The sequence below is a fragment of the Pseudophryne corroboree genome, chromosome 8 (assembly GCF_028390025.1).
Source record: "Pseudophryne corroboree isolate aPseCor3 chromosome 8, aPseCor3.hap2, whole genome shotgun sequence".
NCBI classification, from domain to species: Eukaryota; Metazoa; Chordata; class Amphibia; order Anura; family Myobatrachidae; genus Pseudophryne; species Pseudophryne corroboree.
The window spans coordinates 344,079,109-344,106,570 of NC_086451.1; the positions used below are offsets into that span (position 1 = coordinate 344,079,109).

General features: G+C 46.3%; 1 protein-coding gene across 2 annotated transcripts in view; it reads right to left on the reverse strand.

The window, feature by feature from the left end:
• HPRT1 (hypoxanthine phosphoribosyltransferase 1) overlaps positions 1–27,462 on the reverse strand; it is a 180,002-nt gene that overhangs the window by 23,096 nt on the left and 129,444 nt on the right. For both annotated transcript variants that reach the window (XM_063937471.1, XM_063937470.1), the window contains exon 4: positions 829–894. In XM_063937471.1, the coding sequence (XP_063793541.1) occupies positions 829–894 (66 nt within the window). The remainder of the gene's footprint in view (positions 1–828; positions 895–27,462) is intronic.

The following is a 27,462-nucleotide window of genomic DNA, read 5'->3' on the forward strand; positions in this document are numbered from 1 at the left end:
GCAATGTTACTTGGTTAAGTAATGTTGGTTCAGCCGTTGCTGTTCCTGTTTCAAGTTTGGTTAGCTTGGCTTTCCTCTTGTTGTGTGTACTGGTTCGGAATCTCACCACTATCCTTATCTATCCTTCTCTCAAAGTATGTCCGTCTCCTCTGGCACAGTTTCCTAGACTGAGTCTGGTAGGAGGGGCATAGAGGGAGGAGCCAGCCCACTCTATCAAATTTTCAAGACGCAGTTGTGTACTGTGTCTGGAGACGCATTCCGCCCCGTTTAGAAGCCGTTAGTCTCCGTACCCTCATGCCGCCATGATGGCCGGCGCCCCACTAACTGGGACGCCGGCTCAGTACTCACCACAGTTCATTCTTCTGGCTCTGTTAGGGGTGGCAGTGTGCTGTGGGAATGTACGCTCACCGTGGTGGGGCTTGCGAATAGGTCCCTCAGGAGCTCAGTGTCCTGTCAGCGGGGAACGAGACCATTAACCCTTCAAGAGGTTGGGCCGTTCATCCCCCTTAGTCCCACGAAAATAACAAACAGAGAAAATAAATGCAGTAAACTCTTCAGGAGCTTCCTTCAGCGTGACCGGCTCCTCCGGGCACATTTTCTAAACCGAATCTGGTAGGAGGGGCATAGAGGGAGGAGCAAGCCCACACTCTAAAAGTGCCCTTGGCTACTAGTGGACCCGTCTGTACCCCATGGTACTAAATGGACCCCAGTATCCTCTAGGACGTAAGAGAAAAGCCAGTTGCTTTTTAACATGTAAGGGACACCCTTATCTGCCACACATTTATTGTAAGTAATAAGAGTAAAAAGGTTTATTTTCCTGCTACACACCTTGCCTGTCAAAGTGGAAAGATCGTCCCCTCCTATAACTTTTATGTCCCCAGTAGACTGATCATTCTGAAAGAAAAAAAAGGAGGCAGATTAATATGTGAAATAGGGTGGATTATAGAACATGTTTTATACAGAAAACAAAAAATGAATAAATATACATCTCTCATAGCATCTCTCTATACATACATCATATAAGTTGAAATTAAATTCTATGTTTAAATAAGAATTTACTCACCGGTAATTCTATTTCTCGTAGTCCGTAGTGGATGCTGGGAACTCCGTAAGGACCATGGGGAATAGACGGGCTCCGCAGGAGACTGGGCACTCTAAGAAAGAATTAGGACTACTGGTGTGCACTGGCTCCTCCCTCTATGCCCCTCCTCCAGACCTCAGTAAGGGAAACTGTGCCCGGAAGAGCTGACACAACAAGGAAAGGATTTGGAATCCCGGGTAAGACTCATACCAGCCACACCAATCACACCGTACAACTCGTGATACTATACCCAGTTAACAGTATGAATAACAACTGAGCCTCACGAACAGATGGCTCATAACAATAACCCTTTAGGTTAGGCAATAACTATATACAAGTATTGCAGACAATCCGCACTTGGGATGGGCGCCCAGCATCCACTACGGACTACGAGAAATAGAATTACCGGTGAGTAAATTCTTATTTTCTCTGACGTCCTAGTGGATGCTGGGAACTCCGTAAGGACCATGGGGATTATACCAAAGCTCCCAAACGGGCGGGAGAGTGCGGATGACTCTGCAGCACCGAATGAGCAAACTCAAGGTCCTCCTCAGCCAGGGTATCAAACTTGTAGAATTTTGCAAACGTGTTTGATCCCGACCAGGTAGCAGCTCGGCAAAGTTGTAAAGCCGAGACCCCTCGGGCAGCCGCCCAAGAAGAGCCCACCTTCCTCGTGGAATGGGCTTTTATTGATTTAGGATGCGGCAGTCCAGCCGCAGAATGTGCAAGTTGAATCGTGGAGCAGATCCAGCGAGCAATAGTCTGCTTAGAAGCAGGAGCACCCAGCTTGTTGGGTGCATGCAGGATAAACAGCGAGTCAGTCTTTCTGACTCTAGCCGTCCTGGAAACATAGATTTTCAGGGCCCGGACTACGTCCAGCAACTTGGAGGCCTCCAAGTCCCCAGTAGCCGCAGGCACCACAATAGGTTGGTTCAAATGAAACGCTAATACCACCTTAGGGAGGAATTGGGGACGCGTCCTAAATTCTGCTCTGTCCATATGGAAGATCAGATAGGGGCTTTTACAGGACAAAGCCGCCAATTCTGACACCCGCCTAGCCGAAGCCAAGGCCAAAAGCATGACCACTTTCCACGTGAGATATTTTAATTCCACGGTCTGAAGTGGCTCAAACCAATGTGATTTTTGGAAATCCAACACAACGTTGAGATCCCAAGGTGCCACTGGGGGCACAAAAGGGGGCTGAATATGCAGCACTCCCTTAACAAACGTCTGAACTTCAGGCAGTGAAGCCAGTTCTTTTTGAAAGAAAATAGACAGGGCCGAAATCTGGACTTTAATGGAACCCAATTTTAGGCCCATAGTCACTCCTGACTGTAGGAAGTGCAGAAATCGACCCAGCTGAAATTCTTCTATGGGGGCCTTCATAGCCTCACACCAAGCAACATATTTTCGCCATATGCGGTGATAATGCTTTGCTGTCACATCTTTCCTAGCTTTTATCAGCGTAGGAATGACTTCAACCGGAATGCCCTTTTCCATCAGGATCCGGCGTTCAACCGCCATGCCGTCAAACGCAGCCGCGGTAAGTCTTGGAACAGACAGGGCCCCTGCTGTAGCAGTTCCTGTCTGAGAGGCAGAGGCAATATAATTCTTACAATGCAATGGCTGTTACTTTAATATTGTTAACCGGCTATCTATGATGTCTATTTATTCAGCAAAATCTTCTGGGGACAAATCCCAATTTAGGGACTAAAAATATCACCAGATTATATAGACGCAGATTGACTACCAATGAATGAATATAATAATTATATATAGTCAATTAATGCTACTGCATCTCAATATTATGATGCTGGGCCGGAATTAGCTGCAAGATGAATATCTCTATCTCCAAATTGTTCTCCGGGAAGGTAAGTATTGATTTGCACTCACTGTCTATGTTGGTACACAACTACAAATTTTTCAAGGGTATGTGTAAAAAGGGGGGATGGAAGGGATTTGATTAGGAGATACGGTAGTCCCAATTATGGTATGGATCATTAAGGGATGTAGCAGTCCCTATTTCTAATATCCACCACAGAATTTGTAAAGGTATATATAAAGAGAAATAAATGAGATTTTATTTAGGGGATATAGCAATCCCAACTGTGGTATGGATCCTTAAGGGATATAGCAATCCCTATTTCTAATGTCCACCACACATATTTCCAACCTCATGCGGTAATCTGTATTTTATACTATCAGATCCGCTTAGATCACTCCTCTATTAAGATGTGTAGCCTGTAACATTCTAGGGGACCATACTCCTTAAAGGATATATGTCAATCCCACCTATCATATCTCTTACTCGTATCTCATTAGTATGATATAATCAAATATAGAAAAGGGGGATTTTGTTTAGGGGATATAGCAGTCCCAACTATGGTATGGATCATTAAGGGATATAGCAATCCCTATTTATAATATCCACCACATATATTTCCAGCCTCATGCGATAGTCTGTATTTTGTTATACCAGACTCGCTTTAATCACTTAAATTTATATATCGATCTCACATATCATATCCCTTACTAATGTTCCTTTAATATGATGTAATATAATAGAATAGAATATAAAGAAATACTGAACAGAGTAGTGCTGGTAGACTTTATAGGTCCCACATTTATTATACCTTCCCAGTAATGGTAAATAAATTAATCTATTAAAACATATGACCACCTTATGGTTTCAGATATTTAACGTGGCAAATATCTGAAACCATAAGGTGGTCATATGTTTTAATAGATGAATTTATTTACCATTACTGGGAAGGTATAATAAATGTGGGACCTATAAAGTCTACCAGCACTACTCTGTTCAGTATTACTTTATATTATATTCTATTATATTACATCATATTAAAGGAACATTAGTAAGGGATGTGATATGTGAGATCAATATATAAATGTAAGTGATTAAAGCGAGTCTGGTATAACAAAATACAGACTATCGCATGAGGCTGGAAATATATGTGGTGGATATTATAAATAGGGATTGCTATATCCCTTAATGATCCATACCATAGTTGGGACTGCTATATCCCCTAAACAAAATCCCCCTTTTCTATATTTGATTATATCATACTAATGAGATACGAGTAAGAGATATGATAGGTGGGATTGACATATATCCTTTAAGGAGTATGGTCCCCTAGAATGTTACAGCCTACACATCTTAATAGAGGAGTGATCTAAGCGGAACTGATAGTATAAAATAAGATTTTACTCACCGGTAAATCTATTTCTCGTAGTCCGTAGTGGATGCTGGGGACTCCGTAAGGACCATGGGGAATACACGGCTCCGCAGGAGACTGGGCACATCTAAAGAAAGATTTAGGTCTATCTGGTGTGCACTGGCTCCTCCCCCTATGACCCTCCTCCAAGCCTCAGTTAGGAACTGTGCCCGGAAGAGCTGACACAATAAGGAAGGATTTTTGAATCCCGGGTAAGACTCATACCAGCCACACCAATCACACCATATAACACGTGATAGGAACCCCGGTTAACAGTATGATAACAATTGGAGCCTCTGAAGAGATGGCTCACAACAAAACCCGATTTTTGTAACAATAACTATGTACAAGTATTGCAGACAATCCGCACTTGGGATGGGCGCCCAGCATCCACTACGGACTACGAGAAATAGATTTACCGGTGAGTAAAATCTTATTTTCTCTGACGTCCTAGTGGATGCTGGGGACTCCGTAAGGACCATGGGGATTATACCAAAGCTCCCAAACGGGCGGGAGAGTGCGGATGACTCTGCAGCACCGAATGAGAGAACTCCAGGTCCTCCTCAGCCAGGGAATCCAATTTGTAGAATTTAGCAAACGTGTTTGCCCCTGACCAAGTAGCTGCTCGGCAAAGTTGTAAAGCCGAGACCCCTCGGGCAGCCGCCCAAGATGAGCCCACCTTCCTTGTGGAATGGGCTTTTATTGATTTAGGCTGCGGTAATCCTACCGCAGAATGCGCCAGCTGAATAGTGCTACAAATCCAGCGCGCAATAGACTGCTTAGAAGCAGGAGCACCCAGCTTGTTGGGTGCATACAGGATAAACAGCGAGTCAGTTTTTCTGACTCCAGCCGTCCTGGAAACATAAATTTTCAGGGCCCTGACTACGTCCAGCAACTTGGAATCCTCCAAGTCCCTAGTAGCCGCAGGCACCACAAGAGGTTGGTTCAAGTGAAAAGCTGAGACCACCTTCGGGAGAAACGGAGGACGAGTCCTCAATTCTGCCCTATCCATCTGGAAAATCAGATAAGGGCTTTTTCAAGACAAAGCCGCCAATTCTGAAACCCGCCTGGCCGAAGCCAGGGCCAACAGTACGACCACTTTCCACGTGAGATATTTCAATTCCACAGTCTTAAGTGGTTCGAACCAATGTGATTTCAGGAATGCCAAAACCACATTGAGATCCCAAGGTGCCACTGGGGGCACAAAAGGAGGCTGAATATGCAGAACTCCTTTGACAAAAGTCTGAACTTCAGGCAGTGAAGCCAGTTCTTTTTGGAAGAAAATCGACAGAGCCGAAATCTGGACCTTGATGGACCCCAATTTGAGGCCCAACGTCACCCCTGCTTGCAGGAAGTGTAGGAATCGACCCAGTTGAAATTCCTCCTGCGGGGCCTTCATAGCCTCACACCAAGCAACATATTTCCGCCAAATGCGGTAATAATGTCTTGCGGTGACATCCTTCCTGGCTTTGATCAGGGTAGGGATGACTTCCTCCGGAATACCCTTTTCCTTTAGGATCCGGTGTTCAACCGCCATGCCGTCAAACGCAGCCGCGGTAAGTCTTGGAGCAGACAGGGTCCCTGCTGCAGCAGGTCTTGTCTGAGCGGCAGAGGCCAAGGGTCCTCTGCCAGCATCTCTTGAAGTTCCGGGTACCAAGCTCTTCTTGGCCAATCCGGAACCACGAGTATGGTTTTCACTCCGCGCATTCTTATTATTCTCAGTACCTTGGGTATGAGAGGTAGAGGAGGAACACATAAACCGACTGGTACACCCACGGTGTCACTAGAGCGTCCACAGCGATTGCCTGAGGGTCCCTTGACCTGGCGCAATATCTTTTCAACTTTTTGTTGAGGCGGGACGCCATCATGTCCACCCGTGGTCATTCCCAACGGTTTACCCGCATTTGGAAAACTTCTGGAAGAAGTCCCCATTCTCCCGGGTGTAGGTCGCCCATCGGAGAATCCTTGTGGCTTCTGCCATCGCCATCCTGCTTCTTGTGCCGCCCTGTCTGTTTACATGGGCGACCGCCGTGATATTGTCTGATTGGATCAGTACCGGCTGGTTCTGAAGCAGGGGCCTTGCTTGGCATAGGGCATTGTAAATGGCCCTTAGCTCCAGAATATTTATGTGAAGCGAAATCTCCTTGGAAATTTCTTCCCTGTGTGACTGCACCCCAGCCCCGAAGGCTGGCCTCCGTGGTCACCAGGACCCAGTCCTGTATTCCGAATCTGCGGCCCTCTAGTAGATGAGCCCTCTGCAGCCACCACAGCAGTGACAACCTGTTTCTTGCCGACAGGGTTATCCGCTGTTGTATCTGTAGATGGGACCCGGACCATTTGTCCCACTGGAACGTCCTTACGTGGAACCTTCCGAATGGAATTATGCTTCGTACGAAGCTACCATTTTTTTTCAGGACTCGTGTGCTTCCACTGGAAGAAACACTCTTTTCTGGTCTGTGTCCAGAATAATTCCCAGGAACAGAAGACGTGTCGTCGGGACCAGCTGTGACTTTGGAATATTGATAATCCAGTCGTGCTGTTGTAGCACTTCCCGAGAGAGTGCTACCCCCCCCACTACCAACTGTTCTTTGGACCTCGCCTTTATCAGGAGATCGTCCAAGTACGGGATAATAAAAACTTCATTCTTGCGAAGGAGTATCATCATTTCGGCCATTACCTTGGTAAAGACCTTCGGTGCCGTGGACAACTCCAACGGCAGCGTCTGGAACTGATAGTGACAGTCCTGTACCACACATCTGAGGTACTCCTGGTGAGGAGGGTAAATGGGGACATGCAGGTACGCATCCTTGATGTCCAGGGAGACCCTGTAATCCCCCTCGTCCAGGCTCGTAATAACCGCCCTGAGCGATTCCATCTTGAACTTGAATCTTCTGATATAAAAGTTCAAGTATTTTAATTTTAAGATGGGTCTCACCGAACCGTTCTGTTTCGGTACCACAACCATTGTGGAATAGTAACGCCTTCCTTGCTGAAGGAGGGGCACCTTGACAATCACTTGTTGTGATTATAGTGTTGAATAGCCACCAACACCGCCTCCCTGGCAGAGGGACGTGCCGGTAAGGCAGATTTTAGGAAACGGCGGGGGGAAGAACGTCTCGAACTCCAGCCTGTACCCCTGAGATACTACTTGAAGGACCCAGGGATCCATGTGAGAGAGCACACTGGGCGCTGAAATTTCTGAGACGGGCCCCCACCGTACCCGGGTCCGCCTGAGCAGCCCCAGCGTCATGCTGTGGACTTACCGGACGCAGGGAGGACTTCTGCTCTTGGGAACTAGCTGTGTGCTGCAGCTTTTTCCTCTACCTTTGCCTCTCGGCAGAAAGGATGAGCCTCTAGCCCTCTTGCTTTTCTGGGGCCGAAAGGACTGTACTTGATGATACGGTGCTTTCTTTTGTTGTGGGGTAGCCTGTGGCAAAAAAGTCGATTTCCCAGCAGTAGCTGTGGAAACGAGGTCTGAAAGACCATCCCCAAACAGTTTTACCCCCTTATAGGGCAAAACTTCCATGTGCCGATACGAGTCGGCATCGCCTGACCATTGCCGAGTCCATAACCCCCGTCTGGCGGCAATGGACCTAGCGCTTATTTTTGATGCCAGCCGGCAAATATCCCTCTGTGCATCACGCATGTATAAGACCACGTCTTTTATATGCTCTATTGTCAGCAAAATATTGTCCCTATCCATAGTAATTTTCCGACAGGGAATCTGACCACGCAGCGGGAGCACTGCACATCCATGCCGAAGCAATGGCTGGTCGCAATATAATGCCCGAGTGTGTGACTATATCTTTCAGGGTAACCCCCTGCTTTTTATCAGCAGGTTCCTTCAGGGCGGCCGTATCCGGAGACGGTAGTGCCACCTTTTCTGATAAGCGTGTAAGCGCTGTATCTACCCTATGGGGTGTTTCCCAACGTGACCTATCCTCTGGCGGGAAAGGGTACGCTGCCAATTACCGTTTAGAAATTATCAATTTCTTACCGGGGGAAGACCACGCTTCCTCACACACCTCATTTTATTTTCTCAGATGTAGGAAAAACTACTGGTAGCTTTCTCTCACCAAACATAATACCCTTTTATGTGGTACCTGGGGTATTATCAAAAATGTGTAATACATTTTTCATTGCCTCAATCATGTAACGGGTGGACCTATTTGGAGGGTACACTAGTCTCATCGTCGTCGACACTGGAGTCGGTATCCGTGTCGACATCTGTTTCTGCCATCTGAGGTAGCGGGCGTTTTTAGAGCCCCCCATGACATTTGAGACGCTGGAACAGGCACAAGCTGAGTAGCCGGCTGTTCTGTGTCGTCGACCTTTTGTGTAAGGAGTTGACACTTTCACGTAATCCTTCCATAAGTCCAACCACACCGGTGTCGATCCCGCAGGGGGTGACATCACATTTACAGGCATTCGCTCCGCCTCCACATCATTATCCTCCTCATACATGTCGACACAGCCGTACCGACACACAGCACACACACAGGGAATGCTCTGACAGAGGACAGGACCCCACAAAGCCCTTTGGGGAGACAGAGGGAGAGTATGCCAGCACACACCAGGGCGATATATATCACAGGGATATCACATATAAGAGTGTTTTCCCTTATAGCTGCCTATATATATTGTATACTGCGCCTAAATTGTGCCCCCCCCTCTCTTTTTAACCCTTTCTGTAGTATTGACTGCAGGGGAGAGCCAGGGAGCTTCCCTCCAACGGAGCTGTGAGGGAAAAATGGCGCCAGTGTGCTGAAAGGAGATAGCTCCGCCCCTTTTTCGCGGACTTTCTCCCGCATTTTTATGGATTCTGGCAGGGGTTAAAAAGCACCTATATAGCCTCTGGGGCTATATATGGTGCCAGTTTGCCAGCCAAGGTGTCAGTATTGCTGCTCAGGGCGCCCCCCCCCCCAGCGCCCTGCACCCATCAGTGACCGAAGTGTGTGGTGTGCATGAGGAGCAATGGCGCACAGCTGCAGTGCTGTGCGCTACCTTGGAGAAGACAGAAGTCTTCAGCCGCCGATTTTCCGGACCACCTTCTTGCTTCTGGCTCTGTAAGGGGGACGGCGGCGCGGCTCCGGGAACTTAGGTAGGTTCGCTTCTTCTCCCCTTAGTCCCTCGATGCAGTGAGCCTGTTGCCAGCAGGTCTCACTGAAAATAAAAAACCTAACAAACACTTTCTTCCTAGGAGCTCAGGAGAGCCCCTAGTGTGCATCCAGCTCAGCCGGGCACAGAAATCTAACTGAGGCTTGGAGGAGGGTCATAGGGGGAGGAGCCAGTGCACACCAGATAGACCTAAATCTTTCTTTAGATGTGCCCAGTCTCCTGCGGAGCAGTCTATTCCCCATGGTCCTTACGGAGTCCCCAGCATCCACTAGGACGTCAGAGAAAATACAGATTACCGCATGAGGTTGGAAATATGTGTGGTGGACATTAGAAATAGGGATTGCTATATCCCTTAAGGATCCATACCACAGTTGGGATCGCTATATCCCCTAAATAAAATCTCATTTATTTCTCTTTATATATACCTTTACAAATTCTGTGGTGGATATTAGAAATAGGGACTGCTACATCCCTTAATGATCCATACCATAATTGGGACTGCCGTATCTCCTAATCAAATCCCTTCCATCCCCCCTTTTTACACATACCCTTGAAAAATTTGTATTTGTGTACCAACATAGACAGTGAGTGCAAATCAATACTTACCTTCCCGGAGAACAATTTGGAGATAGAGATATTCATCTTGCAGCTAATTCCGGCCCAGCATCATAATATTGAGATGCAGTAGCATTAATTGACTATATATAATTATTATATTCCTTCATTGGTAGTCAATCTGCATCTATATAATCAGGTGATATTTTTAGTCCCTAAATTGGGATTTGTCCCCAGAAGATTTTGCTGAATAAATAGACATCATAGATAGCCGGTTAACAATATTAAAGTAACAGCCATTGCATTGTAAGAATTATATTGCCAATGGATCAGATAATGGCAATATTTAAATAGATATAATAATCCCACGAATATTATACATATCAAATACACGCGGACACGCCTTTTAAATCTTTTCTTCACAATTTCCTATCTCATAGGTGTCACTTATATGTTAGCCTGTCTGATTTTAACTCTTATGTTTCACTGTTGTCTGGGTAATAGTTTATAATTTAATGTATATTTAATAAGGCTAAGTTTTAAGATAAGTAAACTCTGTTCTAGTGCGTCAACCATACAGTTTCCTCTTATTTTTCCTCTCAACCTGATCGCTTATATACTGTAATTGACAGCACCCCCTTACCATATTAAGCATTGTCTGATACAAAAGGGAAAAGGGGTCCAAACAAGTGATGATGTGATGATGGCTCACATACATTCACAGTATTGTTAATATATATTGAGTGTGCAGATACCCAACTCTTGTGAGAGGCAGAGGCCAAGGGTCCTCTGAGATCATTTCTTGTAGTTCCGGGTACCAAGTCCTTCTTGGCCAATCCGGAACGATGAGTATAGTTCTTACTCCTCTCTTTCTTATTATCCTCAGCACCTTTGGTATGAGAGGAAGAGGAGGGAACACATAAACCGACTGGTACACCCACGGTGTCACTAGAGCGTCCACAGCTATTGCCTGAGGGTCCCTTGACCTGGCGCAATATCTTTTTAGCTTTTTGTTTAGGCGGGACGCCATCATGTCCACCTGTGGCCTTTCCCAACGGTTTACAAGCAGTTGGAAGACTTCTGGATGAAGTCCCCACTCTCCCGGGTGGAGGTCGTGCCTGCTGAGGAAGTCTGCTTCCCAGTTGTCCACTCCCGGAATGAACACTGCTGACAGTGCTATCACGTGATTTTCCGCCCATCGGAGAATCCTTGTGGCTTCTGCCATCGCCATCCTGCTTCTTGTGCCGCCTTGTCTGTTTACATGGGCGACCGCCGTGATGTTGTCTGACTGAATCAGCACCGGCTGGTTTTGAAGCAGGGGTCTTGCCTGACTTAGGGCATTGTAAATGGCCCTTAGTTCCAGAATATTTATGTGTAGGGAAGCCTCCTGACTCGACCATTGTCCTTGGAAGTTTCTTCCCTGAGTGACTGCCCCCCAACCTCGGAGGCTTGCATCCGTGGTCACCAGGACCCAGTCCTGTATGCCGAATCTGCGGCCCTCTAGAAGATGAGCACTCTGCAGCCACCACAGCAGAGACACCCTGGCCCTCGGGGACAGGGTGATCAGCCGATGCATCTGAAGATGCGATCCGGACCACTTGTCTAACAGATCCCACTGAAAGATCCTTGCATGGAACCTGCCGAATGGAATTGCCTCGTAAGAAGCTACCATCTTTCCCAGGACTCGCGTGCAGTGATGCACCGACACCTGTTTTGGTTTCAGGAGGTCTCTGACCAAAGATGACAACTCCTTGGCCTTCTCCTCCGGGAGAAACACCTTCTTCTGTTCTGTGTCCAGAATCATACCCAGGAACAGCAGACGCGTCGTAGGAACCAGCTGCGACTTTGGAATATTTATAATCCAGCCGTGCTGTTGTAGCACTTCCTGAGATAGCGCTACTCCGACCAACAACTGCTCCCTGGACCTCGCCTTTATAAGGAGATCGTCCAAGTATGGGATAATTATAACTCCCTTCTTTCGAAGGAGTATCATCATTTCGGCCATTACCTTGGTAAATACCCTCGGTGCCGTGGACAGACCAAACGGCAACGTCTGGAATTGGTAATGGCAGTCTTGTACCACAAAACGGAGGTACACCTGGTGAGGTGGGTAAATGGGGACATGCAGGTAAGCATCCTTGATGTCCAGTGATACCATGTAATCCCCTTCTTCCAGGCTTGCAATAACCGCCCTGAGCGATTCCATTTTGAACTTGAACACTTATATAAGGAGGTTCAAGGATTTCAAATTTAGAATGGGTCTCACCGAACAGTCTGGTTTCGGTACCACAAACATTGTGGAATAGTAACCCCGTCCCTGTTGAAGGAGAGGAACTTTTATTATCACCTGCTGGAGGTACAGCTTGTGAATTGTCGCCAGCAATACCTCCCTGTCCGGGGGAGTAGCTGGCAAGGCTGATTTGAGGTAACGGCGAGGGGGAGACGTCTCGAATTCCAGCTTGTATCCCTGAGATACCACTTGCAGAACCCAGGGATCCACCTGTGAGCGAACCCACCGGTCGCTGAAGTTCCGGAGACGGGCCCCCACCGCACCTGGCTCCACCAGTGGAGCCCCAGCGTCATGCGGTGGATTTAGTGGAAGCAGGGGAGGATTTTTGTTCTTGGGAACTGGCTGAATGGTGCAGCTTTTTCCCTCTACCCCTGCCTCTGGGCAGAAAGGACGCGCCTTTAACCCGCTTGCCTTTCTGGGGCCGAAAGGACTGTACCTGATAATATGGTGCTTTCTTAGGCTGTGAGGGAACCTGAGGTAAAAATGTCGACTTCCCAGCTGTCGCTGTGGAAACGAGGTCCGAGACACCATCCCCAAACAATTCCTCACCCTTGTAAGGCAAAACCTCCATGTGCCTTTTAGAATCCGCATCACCTGTCCACTGCCGAGTCCATAATACTCTCCTGGCAGAAATGGACATTGCATTTATTCTAGATGCCAGCCGGCAAATATCCCTCTGTGCATCTCTCATATATAAGACTACGTCTTTAATATACTCTATGGTTAGCAATATAGTATCCCTGTCAAGGGAATCAATGTTATCAGACAGGGAATCAGACCACGCTGCTGCAGCACTGCACATCCATGCAGAAACAATAGCAGGTCTCAGTATAGTACCTGAGTGTGTATATACAGACTTCAGGATAGCCTCCTGCTTTCTATCCGCAGGCTCCTTTTAAGGCGGCCATATCCTGAGACGGTAGTGCCACCTTTTTTGACAAGCGTGTGAGCGCTTTATCCACCCTCGGGGATGTCTCCCAACGTACCCTGTCCTCTGGCGGGAAAGGGTACGCCATTAGTAACTTTTTAGAAATCACTAGTTTTTTTATCAGGGGAAGCCCACGCTTCTTCACACACTTCATTTAACTCATCTGATGGGGGAAAAACCACTGGTTGCTTTTTCTCCCCAAACATAATACCCTTTTTAGTGGTACCTGGGTTAATGTCAGAAATGTGCAACACATTTTTCATTGCCGTAATCATGCAACGGATGGCCCTAGTGGAATGTACATTAGTCTCGTCGTCGTCGACACTGGAGTCAGACTCCGTGTCGACATCTGTGTCTGCCATCTGAGGTAGCGGGCGTTTTTGAGCCCCTGATGGCCTTTGAGACGCCTGGGCAGGCACTGGCTGAGAAGCCGGCTGTCCCACAGCTGTTATGTCATCGAAGCTTTTATGTAAGGAGTTGACACTGTCGGTTAATACCTTCCACATATCCATCCACTCTGGTGTCGACCCCGCAGGGGGGGACATCACATTTATCGGCACCTGCTCCGCCTCCACATAAGCCTCCTCATCAAACATGTCGACACAGCCGTACCGACACACCGCACACACACAGGGAATGCTCTGAGGACAGGACCCCACAAAGTCCTTTGGGGAGACAGAGAGAGAGTATGTCAGCACACACCACAGCGCTATATAAACAGGGATTTACACTACACAAAGTGATTTTCCCTATAGCAGCTATACAATACAGTTTTGCGCCTAAATTTAGTGCCCCCCCTCTCTTTTTTACCCTTTGAGCCTGGAAACTGCAGGGGAGAGCCTGGGGAGCTGTCTTCCAGCGGAGCTGTGAAGAGGAAATGGCGCCAGTGTGCTGAGGGAGATAGCCCCGCCCCTTTTTCGGCGGGCTTCTCCCGCTCTTTTATTAATATTATGGCAGGGGATTATTACACATATATAGTTTATTAGACTATATTATGTGTTGTTATGCCAATTTAAGGTACTCTAATTGCAGCCCAGGGCGCCCCCCCGCAGCGCCCTGCACCCATCAGTGACCGGAGTATGTGGTGTGCATAGGGAGCAATGGCGCACAGCTGCAGTGCTGTGCGCTACCTTAATGAAGACCGGAGTCTTCAGCCGCCGATTTCCAGGACGTTCTTCTTGCTTCTGGCTCTGCAAGGGGGACGGCGGCGCGGCTCCGGGACCGGACGACCGAGGCTGGGCCTGTGTTCGATCTCTCTGGAGCTAATGGTGTCCAGTAGCCTAGAAGCCCAAGCTAGCTGCAAGCAGGTAGGTTCGCTTCTCTCCCCTAAGTCCCTCGTAGCAGTGAGTCTGTTGCCAGCAGATCTCACTGAAAATAAAAAACCTAATAAATACTTTCTTTGCTAGAAGCTCAGGAGAGCCCCTAGTGTGCAACCAGCTCGAGCCGGGCACAGATTCTAACTGAGGTCTGGAGGAGGGGCATAGAGGGAGGAGCCAGTGCACACCAGTAGTCCTAATTCTTTCTTAGAGTGCCCAGTCTCCTGCGGAGCCCGTCTATTCCCCATGGTCCTTACGGAGTTCCCAGCATCCACTAGGACGTCAGAGAAAATGAAGTTCAGTTCTCATATAAATGGAAATGTTTTGTTTGCATCCATTTTGCTATTATCTATCTCACTACAATGTCCATGATTCTCAACCGCTGCCTGACGGGGGGGGGGGGGGGGGGGATTATATTAGCAGTGTGGCACACTGCTGACAGCAACATAGAGGTGTCCATAAAATAGCAACGTAAAGCTTACTGTAACAGGCCGGATATGTGCACACATCCGAATATCGTGGGATGTTCAGCGACACAGGACTACTAATCGAACTGGCCCAATAGAACCATGGGAGTGGAAGTTTGGCAATATAAATAGGATAAATATAAAATGCCACTCACATAATAAGTTGTCTACAACCCAAGTTTTAGATTGGTTACATGCAATAATTATAAATAATTCTAATGGATTATATATATATATATATACATATATATATAGCAGGGACGATTCCCACTCGCCACAGAGTCTGCAAGGGGCTTGTTGCACCCGCCGTATTTTACTATACAAATAATTGCAGTGGAGAGGTAGCAGTCTGACTGTTTTGAGGGTGTGGACAGGTGTCTTTTATACAGATATCCAGTTCAAACAGGTGCCATTAATACAGGTAACGAGTGGAGGATAGAAGAGCTTCTTAAAGAAGAAGTAACAGGTCTGTGAGAGCCAGAAATCTTGCTGCTTGGTAGGTGTCCAATTATTTATTTTCCACAAGAATATACAAGTAAATTGTTTAAAAATCATACAATGTGATTTCCTGGGTTGTTTTTTTTCCAGACTCTGTCTCTCACAGTTGAAGTGTACCTATGATGGAAATTACAGACCTCTCATCTTTTTAAGTGGGTCAACTTGCACAATCGGTGGCTGTCCAAATACTTTTTTGCCCCACTGTATATACAGATATAACAATGCACAGTAAAGACTGGATGTATATCACAGGGTACTTGTACTAAATATCCCTGTAGTTATGCACTTGTTCTTAACTAACACTGTCTAAAGACATATAGAATACTTAAGTGTCCTGTAAATACACAGCGCTGATGATGATGCAGGCGGCTTTACAGAGAAGACATTGCCCAGCAGTCCCAGAATCAGCTCAGCATGTGTAATGGTGCCCAAACGCTGACAGGGAGTGAGGGAGAGAGATGTGCAGCTCCAGGTGCCGGAACATTTGCAATAAATGGCGCCTGGGGGAGGGGCTACAGGTCAGATCCTTATCCCCTTGCTGGACTTCACCACAGGGTACTGCGGGGCCTATCTGAAATGGATTGTAAGAAATCCGACCTGTGCCCCTTGCCCTAGTGGTCTAGTGGGGTCCCTGTAAGGCCACAGTGTCCACGCCAGCTCGCGCGGTCCGTCTCCTGGAGACCGCGCCGGATCGAGATTTAAGCGGATCCCGCCTGGGGGACTCTCTCCTGAAGATGCGGCCACACGATCCAGGAGAGCAGCGGCGAGTGTGTGCCTGAAGTAACCGGAGCCCTCCGCTGTAAGTACCCGGCAACCAGGGCGCGAAAGTATACAGCACCGCTGGGGGTGGTGATGGAGCCGCAACACGATATGTCAGCATGACATATAGCACTTCTAAGTGCCTGTGCTGCGGCCCTTGAAGTCTTCTTTCTTCAAAAAGCTCTCATCAGGGCTACCTAGCGCAGCCCTCCGTGTTAGCTGCCTACACTGCAGGCACCAACTTACAAACTGAGCTCCAGTGCCTGGAGGTGGGGATATAGAGGAGGCGGCGCCATGCATCCTGGGAACAGTCAAAGCTTTTAGCCTGTTGGTGCCTCGGATCAAGATCCAACTCTACACCCCGATGTAATTCCCTGTGGAATCACAGTGTACCCCACTACAGAAAAAAAAAAAGTATATATATATATATATATATATATATATATATATATATATATATATATATATATATATATATATATATATATACACATATACACACACATATACATACACACCTCCACAAGCCGGCACTCCTTGGATTGCTTACAAATACCTGGCCAGGGTGCTCTCTCTGGGCCTTCCGCCCCTTACATACAACAAGCAATGCATAGAGGCACTCCCGGACTGCAGAATTAGTGAATCAAATGCGGTGATTTATTCAATGTTTCGGGGTACTGCCCCCCGTGTGTGTCCTGATGACGGGGGGCAGTTCCCCGAAACGTTGAATAAATCACCGCATTTGATTAACGAATTCTGCAATCCGGGAGTGCCTCTATGCATTGCTTGTTGTATGTATGTATATATATATATATATATATATATATATATATATATATGTGTGTGTATATATATGTGTATATGTATATATATATATATATATATATATATATATATAAATAATATTATTATTATTATTATATAGAGTGACCAGAGGGTCATCTGCTAACCAAAGGAAGAAAGAAGGAAAGTAAAGCTGCAGTTTGGACCACCAGAGGGCTAACTGTGAGACATGTCAGGCCCGCTACAAGTAAACCAGTATCAGGCCTTTAAAACTTTCCAAACTTACCAATAAATTAGGCTGTCTGGGCTGTAGATTGACCTCACGTGATGATTTGTTTTATTTCTTGGGGTTTCCTCTGGTTTTTGACCTCACTTTTTAGGTCACAGCTGGTTTAGAAGCACTGCAACGTTGGACTACCTTTTCACCTTAACGTACTCCATGAGCTGATATCTGCAGCAATGACCCACTGTCTCTTGGAAAGCTGAACTTCTTTACTCTATCTTGGAACTCTGTACCCCCTGCCTCCCCCCCAACTCAACCCCTTAAACACCTGGCCAAGAATTGGGTGTTGTATTATTGAACTGCTTTGTTTTCCTTGTAAAGGACTTAAATCTTGGAAAACCTTTAATGAATGTGTGTATTTGACTGAAGGTAAATAACCCTCAATATTAAATGAACTCATATACAGCGACTTATGTACCTCAATTTAGTGTTATTTGCATTATCTGCCTTTGACAAGTGCACCATTTTGTCTTAAATTAAATACTAAAAATTTAATAAAAAAATATAAAGAATGTAGATTTTTTTTTGTCAAGGTGGAAAAATTGTAAGCTAGGTACACACGTGTTTTTGGTTGAACCCACAATCAGCACAATTTTCCTGCCACAGGAAGGGCCCAATATCAGCAGCACAGACAGCTATTTTTTTTCTTTTTTAATTACCAATTTTCAGCCACATGACGCAGAATGTGCAATGACCACCCACAAGGAGGATGATGTGATAAATATGGGCACATTATCCATAATGCACATACACACTGCATGATAGCTGGATCTATTGGCAGATATCTTTTGGCAAATCTAAACAATTAGATAATAAAATATTTTTCTGACCGTTTTTATCAGCGAAACACCAAAACGCTCATATCTACACACTACCCAATAAAACAGGCCGAGCACCTACTTATTGCCAAATTGGCCAAATAATTGTAAGGTGTGTGTCTAGCTTGAGGCCCCAGCCCTTCTGCCGCTCTTGAAATCAATGGTTTATCAAACGCTCTCTTTATGCGAAGCAACTATGTTAAAAAATGGGCTAACCCTAATATTTTCTCTCTAGCTTATCTCACACTACTGGGGCAGATGTATTACGCCTAGAGAAGTGATAAAGCAGTGCAAGGTAATAACGCACCAGCCAATCAGCTCCTGTCAATTTACATATTGGAGCTAATTGGCTGGTGCGTTATCAACTTGCACATATCACTGCTTTATCACTTCTCCAGGCTTAATACATCGGCCCCTATTTACAGACCCCTGCTTACAGACTGAGGGGCAGCTGTATTAAGCCTGGAGAAGTAATAAAGCAGTGATAAGTGCAAGGTGATAACGCACCAACCAATCAGCTCCAATACGTAAATTGACAGGAGCGGATTGGCTGGTGAGTTATCACCTTGCACTTATCACTGCTTTATCACTTCTCCAGGCTTAATACATCTGCCCCTGAGGGAGCTCCTGGGACCCAGGATCCCTATGTTCACCAGTCACAAATCCTATAATGTACTAGTAGGTTAGAATCATAGTAATCAAAGTAGGCTACAAATATAACAGCATAAAGCTGGGACTAGGGGACAGGGTAGAGCAAATAGTGTTCAGGGCTAGAAGTGGTAGTAAACCAGTTATCACATTACAGTAAACAAGTCTGTCTACAGAAGGAGGGGAGTTGTGTGGTCTGGTCAGCTTGCTTATGTATAAATGTCCTGTTACCCCAGTTCCCCATTTGGTTTCTTCCTGGTGTCTCTTCCTTTTTCTCGTTCCATAGATTCACTGTACCGGTTTGTAGCATCATAGGTATTTCTGTCATTTGCTTCCCTTTTTTCACCCCTTCATATGGTAACTTCCCTTTTACCTGCTTAATTATGTTTATTTGCAATGTCTTCTGGTCTACATGTTTATTCATTCTCTCCATTTTTACTACATGCACAAGATACTAAAATGAGCAGACATGTTTGGATGACAAGAAAATTAAAGTTGCAAGAGACCATGAGCTATGATTATTAGAACAGCAGGCTCCTCTGAAGTTTTCCACTACCCAGAACCATAATCCTTGTAAAATCTATCCCCATGCTAGGTCACTTACTCCAACAATAAATAAACTGCTAAACTAGTAGCAATACATGCAGAAATTTGTTTCTAAAATCTCCTTAATCTATTTATATTTAACATTAGAAATAGACGTTATGGTAAGAACTTACCGTTGATAACGTGTTTTCTCTTATATCCACAGGATAACATTGGGATATGGTTGAGCGACAGCAGAAATGGCACCAACACGGTCACAAGCTTTCTGGCCTCCCAGGATGCATCGGGGCTCCCCCATATAATCCCGCCCACTGACTCAGTCAGATCAGTTCTTTCCACAGCGATATAGGCAGGAGCATCAGGTAGAAACCTATTAGGGCGATAAGAACACACATGCACACCCTTCCATACAAGAAGGAAGAGGTTTAGTGATTGTCAAGATCCTCAAATCAGGTGCGTCAGGGTGGGATCCCTGTGGACATAAGAGAAATCACGTTATCAACGGTAAGTTCTTACCATAACGTCTATTTCTCTGGCTGGGTCCCACAGGATTATCCACAGGATAACATTGGGATTCCCAAAGCCAATTTTAGTGGTGGGGACGCTCCTGATTACACAGGAGGACCTTTCGCCCGAAGTCTGCGTCATGATAGGCAAAAGTATCCAAAGCATAATGTCTAATGAATGTGTTTATGGAAGACGATGTGGCTGCCTTACATATCTGTTCTGCTGAAGCACCCTGTTATGCTGCCCATGAAGGACCTACCTTACGTGTAGAGTGTGCAGAGACATTAGCCGGAGTAGGGAGATCTGCATGAGAATAAGCTTCTGATATTACCATTCGGAGCTATCTCGCAGCGTCTGTTTACTAGCAGGCCATCCTCTTCTATGAAATCCGTAAAGGATGAAGAGAGAATCTGTTTTCCTGATGGTACTAGTACGATCTATGTAGATTCTTAAAGCTCGGACCACGTCCAGCGACGCTTTTCCAGCAGATAGTCCCGACACCTGAAAAGCTGGGACCACAATCTCTTCGTTAAGGTGAAACCTTGAAACCACCTTTGGAAGATAACCAGATCTCGTTCTGAGAACTGCTCGGTCTGGAAAAAAAACTTAGGAAAGGAGACTTACACGATAACGCTCCTAACTAAATCTGACACTCTTCTGGCTGACGCCATTGCCAGTAGAAAAAGTACTTTAGCCGTTAACCATTTAAGATCTGCTCTCTTAAGCGGTTCAAACGGAGGACGCTGGAGGAATTTAAGAACTAAATTCAAAGCCACTTTCAAAACTTTATCCAATCCTGCTTGAAGGAAATCCAAAATCCTGGATACTTTAAAAGATCTTGGATACAAATTTTTTCCAGTACACCAATGAATATAGGTTTGCCATATTCTACGATACACACGAGCTGAAGAAGGCTTTCTTGCTCTAAGCATAGTTTGGATTACTTGTTTTGAAAATACTCTAGCTTCTAAGATAGAGGTTTCAACAGCCACGCCGTCAAAGACAGGCGATCCAGATGACTGTGGCAACAAGGACCCTGCATTAGCAGATCTGGACGTTGAGGGAGCAGTATCGGTGCTTCCACGGACATTCTTAGCAGATCTGTGTACCAATGCCTTCTTGGCCAAGCTGGAGCTATTAGAATTAGAATTATCGCTCCTTTTACTTGCTTTATTTTTCTCACTACTCTGGGTAACAGAGATATTGGAGGGAACAGATATGCCAGATGAAATTTCCATTCTACTGACAGTGCGTCTACAAGGACCGCTCCGGGATCCTTTGTTCTTGATCCGTACTTCGGAACTTTGTTGTTTAGACGAGACGCCATGAGGTCTATCTCTGGTAGACCCCATCTGTTCACTAGTGTCTGAAACACCTCTGGGTGTAATGCCCATTCGGTTTCCTGAATGGTGTGTCGACTGAGAAAATCCGCTTCCCAATTCAGTACACCTGGGACAAACATTGCTGACAATGCTGGGAGATGGAGTTCTGCCCATCTTAGAATGGGAGTTACTTCCTCCATCAATCTTTTGCTGCAAGTTCCTCCTTGATAACTGAGGTACGCTACTGCTGTCGCATTGTCTGAGCGAATCTGGACCGGTCTTCCTTGCAGACTGTCCTTTGCCTGAACTAGAGCAAAGTAAATGGCCCTTATCTCCAACAGATTTATCGGCAGGCGACTTTCCCTTGCGGTCCATTTTCCTAGGAACCAAAGGCTTCCGAGTACCGCACCCCAGCCTTGCAGGCTGGCATCTGTTGTCAGGACTTGCCATTCTTTTATCCAAAAGGGTCTCCCCTTGTTTAAATGGTCTGTCTGTAGCCACCACGCTAGAGACCTTTTTACATTTACTGGAAACTTTATCATCTGCTTCTTTATTGTCTGATGATTTCCGTTCCATTTGGTCAGAATAAGGTGCTGCAATGGTCTGGAGTGGAATTGCGCATATTCCACCATGTCGAAGGTTGATACTATCAGACCCAACAGTCGCAATGCTGCATGGACTGACATTGTCTGGGCATGCAACGCTTCTTGAGCCATGACTTGCACCCTAACTATCTTTTTCTCTGGTAAGAGAACTTTCTGTAGGTCTGAATCCAATATGGCTCCCAAATGAACCATCCGCTGTGACAGATTCAGAGAAGACTTTTCCCAATTTATGAGCCACCCGTGTCTCTGTAAACAAACTATTGTCTGTTGAAGATGGCTCAAAATTAAATCTTGCAAATGTGCCAAGATTTACAGGTCGTCGAGGTATGGGAATATTCTTATTCCCTATTTGCGCAGACAAGCTGCCATAACCACCATGATCTTGGTAAACACCCTGGGTGCTGTTGCTAGCCCGAAGGGCAAAGCTTGGAACTGAAAATGTTCCTGGAGGATGGCAAACCTGAGGTAACACTGATGAGACAGTGCTATAGGCACATGTAGGTCAGCATCCCGTACATCCAGAGATACCATGTAATCTCCCGGTTCCATAGCCAACATTATGGAGCGTAACGTCTCCATGCAGAACTTCGGGATCCAAATGTATTTGTTTAACATTTTCAGATTGAGAATTGGTCGATATGACCCATTTGGCTTCTGGATCAGAAATAGATTGGAGTAAAACCCCTGTCCCCTTTGTGTACTGGGACAATCACACCTGACTGCAGTAATTTTTGGACTGCTTCTTGCAGGGCATTAGCCTTCGACTCTATAAGAGATGGGCTGGTGCAAAAAAAATCTTTGAGGAGGCTGCCTCCTGAATGGGAACCCATACCCCTGAGATACCACCTTCTGCACCCAAGCATCTGTTGTTGACTGTTGCCATACGTGTGCAAAATGAAGGAGTCGGCCCCCAACCCTGGAATCCTGCAGGCGGAGGCCCGTCTCTTCAGGCTGATGGTTTCTGTTCAGGCTTGGAAGCTGGCTTTTTGCTAGCCCACTGCTTCCTACCCCTGGTTTTGAACTGGGGTTGCTTAGACTCCTCTTTATCTTTTGCTTTGCTTTGCCAACGAAATGAGCGAAACTTTGAACCCTTGGACTTAGGGTTATAAGTAGCCGGAAATCTGACCTTCTTTGACTCAGCCTCTGATTCTAGGATATCAGATAATGGTTTCCCAAACAATATATTACCAATGAAAGGCAATGCTTCCAATTCTTTCATGGACTTCGCATCTGCCTTCCAGGTACGTAGCCAAACTGCTCTGCGAGCGGCTACTGTCAAGGCTGAAGCTTTAGAAGCAACTGTACCCATATCAATTGCTGCTTCTTCCAAGTATTGGGCAGATTGTCTTAAACGGCTTAAATGATACTCTTGCTCCCTAGTAGGAGAAGAGATGTCACTCTCTAGTTCCTCTATCCATTCGCCCATTACCTTTGCTACCCAGGCCGAAGCCATAGCAGGTCTTACCACTGCTCCTACTAGAGAAAATACATTTTTCAAAAAGCTATCTACCCTTCTGTCTGTGACATCATTTAGCGAGGTAGATGACAGTGGTAAAGCAGATTTATACACAAGTCGCAGAACATGTGCATCTACTTTTGGAGGAACTTCTCTTTTCAAACAATCCGCAGCTGGAAAATGGATAATAAGAACTCCATCTGTTCGGAATCTTATATTTCTTACTGGGCGTCGCCCAAGACTCATCCATCATTTCCGTCAGCTCATCTGATGCTGGGAATTCAGTTTTCACTGATTTTGTTCGTTTAAAACACAGGTGCTTTAGATTTTAACACTGTCTTGGCTGGCTCTTCCAAAGAGAGAACAGCCTTCACAGCATTAATAAGTTCAGCTACATCTTCTGAACTAAAACTCTGCGACTGATCATCATACGGAGTATTTGAATATACTGTATCATCATCTGTTGTATCATCTTGTGTAGTCTGCCACATAGACATATCTGTCTTAGTCTTACCTGTCCCTTGGTTGCTTGTAGAGCCTACTGGAACCAAGCCGTAGGAAGGAAGCTGCATGTATGGGTTAATAGTGTAACCTAACCCTTGAGGTGGTGCTACCGGAGTTAACCTGTCCGCTATTGAAGATAGAGTCTTTGCGAACATATTCCATGGTGGCTCTGTTGGTGGTTGAACCAACTCCTGTTTTTTACTTTGCTGAAAAGCAAAACAGTTCGCACACAAGCCCTCATAAGTGACCAATTGGTCCATACCAATTAACCCTGTCTTACAAGATAAGCATATTAGGGATGTAGGAGTGCTTGATAAATTCTCCTCGTCACTTTTGCCGCTCACAGACATGGTAATAATCTGTTAATGACTACACAATTTGTGACTGAAAATCACCTATATATGAGTATATATAAGTGAGATCAATCTGACCACAGTGCACCTGAATTGAGGGTCAGAACAGGACTGATGTTACACAGAAAAGTCAGCACACATACTAGCAGTCAGTCACATATTAAAGCATTAGACATTGTCATATGAGAATACAACCCCCATAACAACTTATAAATAAGTAGGAACATTTTACCTCTGTTTTAACTGGTTCTTTTTCAACATAAAATGCAGAAAACACAGTAATATACAGATCTCATATGCAATATGTACTAAAAATTAACAATTCATACTAACAAGTAGAGAGAATTTTTAGTACTGTATACCCTTCCTCTGTAGAGCGGGATACACGGAGACTCACCACACTTCCATATCCAAGCAAATGCGCTCGTAAGACGCTGAGTGGATTCAGACGCTACTGATGTACACTACCACTACTGATAACTGATAACGGACACGGACGCTCAGCGACTTCCACGTGTATGCAGACGCTAAGGCCTGCGACTCGGTCTAGGCAGGATCTCTAGTGTACACAAACGCAGCGTCTAAGCTGCGACCGAGTACCCTCGTGGTAGCGTCTCAGACGGAAGCGAGGTCATTCAGTTCATGGACGGGAGACGCGCGGAAACTGGTCATGAACTCGGAGGAGGGGCGGCTAGGAGAGCGTCTGAATCCCCCGTTGACTTAAACTCTAAGGATCGCGGCCTCTACCTAGTCCTGGTGCCTATGATCCCTGGAGCGTAGCGCTGTCGCACTCGATATGTTCGGCGCATCAACACACTGTAGTCTCCACCAATACAGTGTAGCTGTGTCCAGACCCCTCTAGTAAGAGGAAATCCAAAACTCACCTTCCCCCCATGCTCCGGCCACAGCCTGGTTAGGTCTGCTGGACCTGCTAGAACATCCGACGCCCGTCCGCGAAGGTAAGCGTTGTTGCGACCCGGTGGGGAGTTGTTGGAGCGACTCTTTCCGGTACGCGTTTAAGACGCTATTAAGAAAAGACGCTCAAAAAAAATAAGATTTTAAACCTACCGGTAAATCTTTTTCTCGTAGTCCGTAGAGGATGCTGGGGACTCCGTAAGGACCATTGGGATAGACTGGCTCCGCAGGAGACATGGGCACCTTAAGAAAAACTTTAGGTATGGGTGTGCACTGGCTCCTCCCTCTATGCCCCTCCTCCAGACCTCAGTTAGAGAAACTGTGCCCAGAGGAGACGGACAGTACGAGGAAAGGATTTTTGTTAATCCAAGGGCAAGATTCATACCAGCCACACCAATCACACCGTATATCTTGTGATATACTAACCAGTTAACAGTATGAAAACAACATAGCATCAGTCCAAGACCGATGAAAACTATAACATAACCCTTATGTAAGCAAAACTATATACAAGTCTTGCAGAAGTAGTCCGCACTTGGGACGGGCGCCCAGCATCCTCTACGGACTACTAGAAAAAGATTTACCGGTAGGTTTAAAATCTTATTTTCTCTTACGTCCTAGAGGATGCTGGGGACTCCGTAAGGACCATGGGGATTATACCAAAGCTCCCAAACGGGCGGGATAGTGCGGATGACTCTGCAGCACAGATTGAGCAAACAGGAGGTCCTCCTCAGCCAGGGTATCAAACTTATAGAACTTTGCAAAGGTGTTTGAACCCGACCAAGTAGCAGCTCGGCATAGTTGTAGTGCCGAGACCCCTCGGGCAGCCGCCCAAGACGAGCCCACCTTCCTAGTGGAATGGGCCTTAATCAATTTTGGTAACGGCAATCCAGCCGTAGAATGCGCCTGCTGAATCGTGTTACAGATCCAGCGAGCAATAGTCTGCTTTGAAGCAGGGGCGCCAACCTTGTTGGCTGCATATAGGACAAACAGTGCTTCTGTTTTTCTGACTAGCCATTCTGGCCACGTAAATTTTCAAAGCCCTGACTACATCAAGGGACTCGGAATCCTCCAAGTCTCCTGTAGCCACAGGCACCACAATAGGTTGGTTCATATGAAAAGATGACACCACCTTAGACAAGAATTGAGGACGGGTCCGCAATTACGCTCTATCCATATGGAAAACCAGATAGGGGCTATTATGAGACAAAGCCGCCAATTCCGAAACTCGCCTAGCCGAAGCCAAGGCTAACAACATGACCACCTGCCAAGTGAGATATTTTAACTCCACCGTTTAAAGTGGTTCAAACCAGTGCGACTTAAGGAAACTCAACACCACGTAAAAGGTCCCCAAGGCGCCACCGGAGGTATAAAAGGAGGCTGAATATGCAGCACTCCCTTCACAAAAGTCTGTACTTCTGGAAGAGAAGCCAATTCTTTTTGAAAGAAAATGGATAAGGCCGAAATCTGAACCTTAATGAAGCCTAATTTTAGGCCCAATTCACTCCAGTCTGTAGGAAGTGAAGGAAACGGCCCAGATGGAATTCTTCCGTAGGAGCATTCCTGGCCTCACACCAAGAAACATATTTTCGCCATATACGGTGATAATGTTTAGCGGTCACGTCCTTCCTAGCCTTTATCAGCGTAGGAATGACCTCATCCGGAATGCCTTTTTCCGCTGGGATCCTGCGTTCAACTGCAATGCCGTCAAACGCAGCCGCGTTAAGTCTTGGAACAGACAGGGCCCCTGTTGCAACAGGTCCTGTCGTAGAGGAAGAGGCCACGGATCTTCTATGAGCATTTCCAGCAGATCCGGATACAGGTCCTTCGTGGCCAATCTGGAACAATGAGAATTGTTCTCACTCCTCTTTTTCTTATTATTCTCAACACCTTGGGTATGAGAGGAAGAGGAGGAAACACATAGACCAACTGGAACACCCACGGTGTCACTAGGGCGTCTACAGCTACCGCCTGAGGGTCTTTTGATCTGGCACAATACCTCTGTAGCTTTTTGTTGAGGCGGGACGCCATCATGTCTATCTGGGGCAGTCCCCACTGACTTGCAATCTGTGCGAAGACTTCCCAATGAAGTCCCCACTCCCCTGGATGCAGGTCGTGTCTGCTGAGGAAGTCTGCTTCCCAGTTGTCTACTCCCGGAATGAACACTGCTGACAGTGCGCTTACATGATTTTCCGCCCAGCGAAGAATCCTGGTGGCTTCCGCCATTGCCACTCTGCTCCTTGTGCCGCCTTGACGGTTTACATGAGCCACTGCGGTGATGTTGTCTGACTGGATCAGAACTGGTTGGTCGCGAAGTAAGGTCTCCGCTTGACGTAGGGCGTTGTATATGGCCCTCAGTTCCAGGATGTTGATGTGAAGACAAGTCTCTTGACTTGACCAAAGACCTTGGAAGTTTCTTCCCTGTGTGACTGCTCCCCATCCTCGGAGGCTCGCGTCCGTGGTCACCAGGATCCAGT